The sequence below is a fragment of the Electrophorus electricus genome, chromosome 14 (assembly GCF_041902795.1).
Source record: "Electrophorus electricus isolate QZ-2024a chromosome 14, ASM4190279v1, whole genome shotgun sequence".
Classification (NCBI taxonomy): Eukaryota; Metazoa; Chordata; class Actinopteri; order Gymnotiformes; family Gymnotidae; genus Electrophorus; species Electrophorus electricus.
In genome coordinates this window covers 16442678-16451929 of record NC_137510.1, presented here as the reverse complement: position 1 = coordinate 16451929, position 9252 = coordinate 16442678, and the positions used below count along the sequence as shown (strand labels likewise).

The window sequence follows — 9252 nt, the reverse complement described above, 5'->3', positions numbered from 1 at the left end:
GGACGTCAGGTTTTAATCCCACAGCCGACATCGTAGCATTCTGCATATTGCAACTGGTACTTTAAATTGCGTTTAAGTTTAGAAGTGAATAGGGGGTATTCGGCTTTACAGGTTATTTATATATGGCTGTAGCAGTATTTGGGCTTAATGGCCAAGAGAATGTTAAACACCCATTTCGAAATCCCACTTCTGAGGTTTCCTTCCCTTTAGTAACATCTCGCTGGAACCCAACGTACATTCAAACTCGTATATATTTCAAAATACGGAGAAATACATTTTGTATAATGTAAAGTGGTGGCCTAGGTGATAACGTGCTGTTAGTGAAAATGATTCTTGGACCTAATTCACCCATATAGCCTATCTACTTAGTTTAGCTAACTGATGACCGTTAATTTAGCACCCAGCTAGCTAGTTGAGGTACGCTGAGAGAATTTACGCATGCGCGTAAGGGGACTCATGCCTCTACTACGCCAAGCTGTTTGGTGGTCCGGCAAGAAGGGTTTGTTTGCTTGTTTGTTTGTTTGTTTGTTTGTTTGTTTGTTTGACCGTATTAAAACTACTGATTTTGCCAAGCCAATAGAGCTACAATCCATCTTAAATTCAAAGGAAATTAAAATTTAGAGCAAAAAATGCTGAAAAAAAAATAGAACTTTGCTTGTGAATACGTTAAATTCATCTTGTTTGTACCTGCAAAGTAACACAAGGGGGCAGCAAATCTCTTAGGTTCTGCGGGCGAATCTCTTGTCTCTTAGGGTCTGGCGCACAAGCACTGGCTGCTGACAAATGTTCTGAGTTACATACAAGCACTTTAGAGTTGAAGTAAACAGCCATTTCTTGCATCTGAATCTTTATATTTTAGATACAGTATGGTAAATATCTCAATAGAAAATACTTGTATTTATATAGTTGTGATGCTAATGTTGGCTCCATATGGCACTATAGTAAAATACTGACAATATCACACCATGGCTCCATTCTGACTTTACCAAATGCACATTTGTGTAAGCATTTGCATGCTGCCATCAGAGAGTTATACTGTTTCATTTCATTTCCAAACCTCAAGCACCAGTGCCATCCTTTGTGGACATATCTCTGCAAGCAATGCATGTGTATGTATTATATAATTCTTATCGAAATGGCTATTTTATAAGTGCGTTAATGAGACATCCCGATTTACATGGTTGTTTGAAATTATATTAATTAAGCATAATTTCAGGTTCAGTGCATTTCAAGACCATTCCCATAGACTCTTCATGTGAGATCTCTGTTTGGTGTTGACAAGATCATGCACATAGACTGCAATAAGATACAACATACTGTAAATCTTGCCACATCCTCACAGCAAACAGGAAACAACTTCTAAAACCTTAGTTAACTGATCTAACCCACAAAGTGCGTGTGTACCCTGTAGTAATTAATGAATGTCACATGTTTCACTTTCATGTTTCACAACTAGATACAGTGGGAAAGCCCTCTGTCCAGAAATGTTCCAGTGTCCTTGCATTGAATATTGTGATGCAAGGCCATGTGTTGCATTCCCATCATATTTCTCAGCTGTGATTAGCATACTAATTACCAAATGTCAGTAAAGTCCAAGCAAAGATCTGAGACATGAGGGGGATGAGTCATTTAAATCCTTCAGCTGAGAGAAATAAACAGCAAGGGGAACTCAGGAAAATAGAGTGATTAGCCATCACTTTATTGGAAATGTAATAACTATTTGTTATTAGGTGTTATTTCATTACATCTTGTGTATTATTTAATTACATCTAATAGACAAATGTGAGCTGGATACGTCTGGGTAGTGGACCATTATCAACCCAGCAGTTGCTCCACTGTTGCTCCTGATGTACTCATAGCAGCACAACACCCACGACTGTGCCACTACCATGTCAGTGTCACTGATGTGTTGGGAATGGTCTGTCACCTAAATAAAATATGAGCAGTGGTCCCAGGGTTAGAAACTGACCAGACTTTAATGCAGAAGATAGTAGCTGACACACTGTGTATAGAAATAGTTACAGTGTGTGGTTGTACAACCATAAAAGATATGTGTGCAATAAAGTGGATGATAAGTATAGGTGCATGGTAGGATATTCTAATAATGTCTGTAGTAAGTGTTCCCATAGCTGCATTTAGCTATATTAACACTAGGGTAGTAGTAACTCTATGGTAAAAATGGGGTGTTCTAAGTAAAGTGTTCCTTTTTAGTGCACCACAGTTTGTACTTACATTATCAGGTCCATTTCTAACAAACTCAGAATGAAGTCCAGTAGGGAAACATGGCACAGTTTTTCCCAGCCCAGAACCCTCTGCTTGCTTTGAAAGCAAGTGTGCTCACCATGCAGGAGGGCTGTATAGGTTATTTGGGCTTGATCCAGACCCTGCCACTGGAACTGCAATAGTCTGGCTTTCTACACACAGGTGCTGCTACAGATCTTATCTGAACCTCCAAGAGGCTCCCACAGCATTGCCAAAACCATGGTGCTGCACAACAAATGTCAGCCTGATCAAGCCCTATCAAGCTCAATCTGCTTGGCCGTAGCTTGCCAAAGTAGTGCCCTTGAGGTTCTAACAGTGCTCAGGAGGCATTTGGAGTGTGAACCTTTCCACTACCCTGCTCTCAGTACACAAACAGCAATGGCCCCTTATGTCCAGAACCCAAAAGCTTAGTGTGCTCAAAGTTGGCTCCCAGTAGCCATGTGTCTGTTGGTCAGATTAAGACATGAAGAAGCTTAGAGCCAGATCTGTGGAGACACAACAGAGTGAGACCCCCACCACCACACACACACACACACACACACACACACACACACACACACACACACACACACACACACACACACAAAACAAGACAAAACAAACAAAAAAAAAAAACACTGCCACTCCTATCTCAACCTGTTGTAGCTGGCCAGGCTGAGGCTTATACTTCACACAGCAAAAATTAATAATTTATACATTGCCCTTAACATCAAAGGCCTAAAAAATGCACAAGAGAATGGAGAGGATCTCTAGCCATTCAAGCCCCCAATTTCTGTGCCATGGCCTTCTATCATCATATGCATTAAATGGCCAGCATGGAGGATAATGAGTCAACATTAACATACTGATTAGAAGCCTACATAACCATCACTACTGAAAAGTTAACTTTATGTTGGCTGTTATCTGCGTTGATTACATAAGTGCTCCTATCACTTTGAAAGTTTCCCGAATGTACAATACCTGATGGAAGGGAGGTTTAGCCAATGTCCAAATCTGACCATGACATTCAGAGGCTCAGTGATCCACGCAACCGCTGAACTACTATTGCAGTCAGGCAAAAAGATCAGCAACTTCAGTCTTCTACAGAATTTCTTTCAAATGGAAGATCAATGAAATATGTAATTTTCCAAAGGTGAATACATTTTTCACAGCTAAAATATAGAGCATGTTCATGCATGTATAGAGAACATGCCTAAACGTGCATTACCTGCAAGCACCTTTCCCATATGTGAGCATTAGATGACCTCATCTACCTGTTCTCTAACTTCTTCAGCAATCCTATATGAAGCCATTGACATTCTTCTAGCTAAAGGATTAAACAGCAATTCACTGAGTGCCACCAAACCCAAATTAGTGAGATTAATAAAATGAAGTTCATAGCTTTGCAGAGGCTGTCTTTGAAATGGAAGTTTGTAGAAGTCACACTCAGAAATTCAAATAATTTTTGGAAATGACGGAAATAACAAAGAAGGAAAGTAAATGCATTTTGTCAATAGTATAAGAAATTTAATTATAAGTTCTAAATGGTTTGTTTATTCATTGATCTAAAACAATTCAAACCTGTATTACATTAGTTCATGGTGGAACAGCATAAATGAAAAATGTAAGAACCGATTTTCATATTTGATATAAACATTGATGGTTTTGTCAATCATTGCTTACATTTCTGTTGTGGCTTTTACAATATTACAGTACTTACATATTTTTACTTACATTTTTTACTTATTACTTTACCCAGGAACAGCCAAAATCATGTTCTATTGAAAATGGTTGTGGATGTGTAAACAGTAGTGGTCAGTTTTCCTTTACTCACAGAGGCAAATGTGACATCAGGCTGTCCTCACTTACCAGACATAGGTCTGAGCGAGTAAGCTTCAACATTCGCCTATACTGACAGGAAATTAAGTACTGTAAGAGGAAGTGAATGCTGCCTGCCTGTAAAACCAGAGCTGATTTGAAGAGGTGGTCTCACAGGAATCCTCTGAAACTCATGGGTAAACCCCATGGAGAAATCCCCAGACTTTGAACAAAAACAACTATTTTTGCTTGTATTTTGTTCCTTTTTTTGCTAATGAGAATTTTCTGACCACTGTGTAATCCTGTCATGGATTCATGGATTTTACATCTCATTGTAGTGGATTTCAGATTGTTGATGTAGACTGAGAAGACTGAAAGCACACGCAGGAAGAAGACTGTGTGTAGCAGCTCTTGTGGGTGGCCTATGGAGGAAGGGAAACAGCCAATGGTTCCATGTAAATCTGCGTGTCACACCCTGTTTAGCAAATGTCTTGTCTACTATGTGATGACATTCAAAAATAAACAAATGTGACTTAATTGCGAAAACACACAAAGACAATGTCACTGCATTCAAAGTTGTAATATTAACCAAGTATTACACTGTGCTAAGACTAGGGCAAGGTGTATTCACAGTTCTTACACATTTCCTATCTAGATAACAATTGTGGCTTGGGAGGAGATCATCTTTATATTCAAATAAAAACACGAAAGCCGTTACATAGACCAGCCCAGAGTTCTCCTCACACGCCCTGTCTGCACATTTTACCACAGACAAACACACACTGTGACTGTTATCTGCAAGTTTCAAATTGCAGAGGCAAAGAAGGCAGATGAATTCCCCAGAGTGCTGAAATTGGTGATGTAGCTTTGTGTAGAAAGCCCCAACTATTCAATTCACCAGCCACTTGAAAGACTTGGAGTTTTGATTATTGAAAATGTGATCTTAACAAATCATTTGAACTCCTCACATTCACACCTTGTTTTCAAGCACTCGACAGGATAAACAACATCTTATTCATAAAGTTTTGTTCCATAAATAAAATAGTTTATTATTGCTTAAAATAAATACATTTTCTTCAAACAGAAGCAAGAGAGAAGACCATTTGTGTCCACACTGATAGCTGGGCAGCCATTACGGTCAACTCAAGCTTCCTTTAGCCATTGAAGCAGAGGATACACTTGTCAAGACTGGAAAAGTTAATTACACTGGTAAAAAAAAAAAAAAGGAAAAAAAAAAAGAAAGACTGTACATGAGCATGTGCAGCACTGCATGACTACAGTTACATCTTCAAGATCAACATCCAAGCTCGGGGCAGAGTTCTACAGGCTTAGGGCAGAGTTCTAGTAAAAGCGAAGAGGACACAGTACAGGTTTTAAGGGACATCTTCAGCTAGTCTGCATGTTCTCAGTAGAGGACTATGTTGCTGGAAACCTTTAATCCATCCCCCTGTCCTCTGTGCCCTCCCTTGCCCCTCTGAAAGAAAGGAAAATGACAGTGGAGCGTTAACAGCTCGTCACTGCAATCCCCTCCAGAAACCCATGCAACACGTGTCCATAAATGGAGCATGTACTCCATTCCCAGGAGCAAAACCCACAAGTCTTGGTAGTCAGGTCAGCACAGATTAACCTGGACTGTTTGCACTGACCCCCAACCTAATACACTTTCACAATGCATTTTAGAAGTAAAACTCACTTGAATTTGGGACACAAAGTAAAGACACCCACCTAATGAATCCTGTTTGAAGAACAGAAGAGCGTACCACAGCACAGACAGGTAGGCAGGGCCAACACTTCAGCTTTAAGATTCTTAAATGAGACTAGAGGGCATGAACATAGTGGTTGCTGAGCTGGAAAATACAATAGTGACTACCAGTATGTGTTAGATGCACTGGACCTGTAACCATCATCTGTATGGGAGTTGATTTCACTCTTTATGACTTCTTGGTTCTTTTTATACATACATTTTTAAAATCTTGCCCGTTCTGAGAAAAGATGCATGAGAATAATATGATCAGATCACTGTTTAAAGTCTAAACCAGAAATGATGCAAGATGGCAACTGGTGACCCATTTGTTGATTTCAGCAGCATTTTCCATTACTCCAGTAAATTCAGACATAAATGTACAAATAAAACCATGGTTGAAACCTGGCTTTCTATTTATTAACACAAGACCTAAGTCACATGTTGAATACTCCTTAACCTCCTTAAAAGGACAAAAAGAGAAGCTGTGTGATTTAAAGGCAGCTCTATAGCTCATATAGAACAGATGTGATGGCATAATCTACAGAAGATACTAGGGGTGTCTAAAAGAATTGGCTTGATATACGTAGATCAATGCAATATATTTTAAGGATCCAGCTATATCGTTGCTGACCAGATCATTACAAGCAGACAATTCAAGTCCAAACCATTAATCCTCATACCTCAACCTCAATATTTACCCCCCCTCCCCCTCCAAAAAAAGAAAAATCACAACTGCAACATAAAACATTCCCCACCCAAAGTTTCTTTTTTGTGGGTGTGATCTACACTGATAATCAAAAGAACATAAATAAGTTACATGTGAATGTAAAACTGTTATAAGGACTAAGCGTGTGTTGCATTGAATCAAGCTCAGTCTTGCAATGTTATTACATTCACATCTGGAGGGGCAGAAGCTTTATGTAGTACTCCATCCCCATGCAGAGATACAGTGCTGGCTGGAGCACCACTATACTTCAGCAATGAACCAGAGAAACATCTGGCTACTTTTCTCTGCTCTGCTTGGATGATTTCCTCCAAGAATAAGAACAGGGCATCCATTACCCCTTTCTGCATATCCACCCTTTCGGAGTTTCATTGTCCATGCCTCAGCAACTCACAGTGCTCGGCTGCTGTTTGCTGACAAAGTCTGATATAAAATCAAACTCGTTCTGTCCAAGGAACAGCTCTGGGAGCTCCTGCACCCTGTCTAGTCCCAACTCCAAAACAAGCGATGTGAGAACCTCCTCATCGATCAGGTCAGTGTCCATACCATTGAGACCAAGAGCGGGGCCAGCCATGTGCTGCATGCTGGCCAACTGAGCGGAACCCATGCGAAACTGCACGCCATTCGCCATGTGGTTGCCGTTCACGGCCCCGAGCGGGTGCCCATGGTACTGGGTGTTCAGTTTCTGTAGGTGCATGCTGGCCATGAGCTGCTGGGAAGTTAGGCCCCCGCCCATGTACTGCTGCTGCTGCTGCTGTGGTTGCTGATGGCCTGGGTGCTGGTGCTGGCCCTGCTGCTGGGGCTGTGGGTGGCCCGGGTGTGGGTGCTGGTGCTGGCCCTGCTGCTGCATATGATGGTGCTGCTGGCCCTGGTTACTGTACATCATATTGGCTGTCTGCATCTGGTGGTGGCCCATGGGTGTGCTGTTCATCGGCCCGTTCATGGGGCTCACCATGTTGGGCCGCTGCCTCATGGTGGCCTCCATCGCTCCTTGGGGGCCATAGTGCATCATCTGTCCACCGGGCATGGCCCTGAGGCCAGGCGGTGGCACGTGCTGCTGACCATTCATGCCCAGTCGGTAGCTGTGCAGGGGGCCATTGGCCTGGCCGTGGCTCATGGGCATCATCATGTGCTCTGCCATGGCTTCTCCCTTCATTAAAAGGGAATACAGTGTTAGATTTCAGAACAGGGATACTGAGGACAACAAGGGTGGCTGCTACAGGAAAAGGGGAGTGGTAACAAACCTTTAGTTCATGTTCACTGCTACCAATCCCCATCCTCAAATAGCCCTTCACTGACCAACCAAAAGCATTCAAAGTAAGCGTGCATGTTGTATCAAGACAGCAAAGAGCAGATGAAACCAAAGCTATGGTATGCATCTTATTGTGTGTGTCTAGTGAGTATTAATCATAAAACAAAAAACAAAGCCAAGCTACAGGCTTGTACATGGATGACACAAGACCACAATTTTGACAGAAGGATAATGTCCTAATTGGGCAGTGGTTAAACAAAATCTACCTTTTTGAGACACCTGGTTATGGCAACACAAAGATCTACAAGATTCCTCATCACTGCCAGCACTGACTTTTAATATAGCAGAATTACCAAGGTGTCTTGCACTCCTCATCTTCCTGGCTACTCGTGACTGGTACTTCAGGGATAGCCTCTACAAATACCAGTGAAGCAAATCCAAACCACTTACACTTCTAAAACACAGTAATATACTACTACTACTACTATTACTACTACTACTACTACTACTAGTAGTAGTACTACTACTAATAACAATAAAAGTTGACACCTACTACTACTAGCATCATTATTATTATTATTAGTAGTAGTAGTAGTATTATTATTAATAATAATAATAATAATAATAATAGTAGTAGTAGTGACACATTTGAATGTTTTACTCTGGCGTTCTCCGATCCTAGTAGTCAAAGTATACTGGTTAATAAGCCAATCAGAGTCGAAGCAACAAAAGCGTATAACAGTTATTAGAATTGAACTGTACCTTGGATTATGTTTATCACAATAAAAAAAACAAAAAACACATAAAATATGTATTGTTGTATTGAAACTCGTAACTGGTATTATTGTTATCATAACATCATTGCAACTGTGTATCGTGTAGCTAAGAAAGTCACCAGTAAAGCGAACAATAGAGCTACCACCCCAAGTCCTAAATCAGCTCAGCATTTAAAAATATCCTTACCCTGCGTCCTGTTTTTCAAAATTCAACTATTTCGCCGCAGTAGGACGAATCAGGCTTAGTTTTGCGATGCACAAGCCTCGGGATTACAGTTTATATTCCAAAAGGTTAAGATTCATACTCGAGTGCATACCACTGCACAAAAGAACCTCCGCATCAGATCTTGAAACGAATGACTATTTTCTGGGTCAACTCAGGGATTATATACACATGTGAAAAGCTCGGAGGCAGGCTGAGAGAAAGAGGTGGAGTCACCGTGTGCTCAGTATCCTTTGTTACGATTGGCCCCGGTTAATATTTTTGCGAATAAACCCCAATAGGTTTCTATGAGAAACTGGCAAATTTACTGTTTACAGGCACCAGGAAATTTTACTATAGGGTTCAAATATCAGTTAATCAGTTTGATTATTATTCTATCTTTTTACATCTTTTAGAAGGCTATAAACAAGTGAGATAGATAAATAGGCCTATTTACACAATCGGATAGATAGATAGATAGATAGATAGATAGAT

The 9252-nt window shown here is 40.7% G+C and overlaps 1 protein-coding gene across 2 annotated transcripts; it reads right to left on the bottom strand.

Moving 5' to 3' along the window:
- Positions 1-5082: 5082 nt before the first annotated feature.
- On the bottom strand, positions 5083-8927 carry cited4b (Cbp/p300-interacting transactivator, with Glu/Asp-rich carboxy-terminal domain, 4b). 2 transcript variants are annotated; one of them, XM_081696803.1, is made up of 3 exons: positions 8743-8927; positions 7772-7821; positions 5083-7677 (listed from the first exon to the last, which is right to left on the bottom strand). In XM_081696803.1, the coding sequence occupies exons 2-3, from the start codon at positions 7802-7804 to the stop codon at positions 6910-6912; spliced, it is 801 nt and encodes a 266-aa protein (XP_081552929.1). In that variant the 5' UTR covers positions 7805-7821; positions 8743-8927; the 3' UTR covers positions 5083-6909. The 2 variants fall into 2 exon arrangements, with proteins under 2 accessions (XP_081552929.1, XP_026857414.2); XM_027001613.3 differs by lacking the exon at positions 7772-7821 and having other exon boundaries at positions 8743-8925.
- Positions 8928-9252: the final 325 nt, after the last annotated feature.

Excerpts from the sequence above, each read along its gene's own strand:
- cited4b (XM_081696803.1), bottom strand. The coding sequence starts at position 7,804 with ATGGGGATTGGTAGCAGTGAACATGAACTAAAG. Across the intron at positions 7,678-7,771 it reads GCAGTGAACATGAACTAAAG|GGAGAAGCCATGGCAGAGCA; the intron begins GTTTGTTACCAC and ends CTTTTAATGAAG.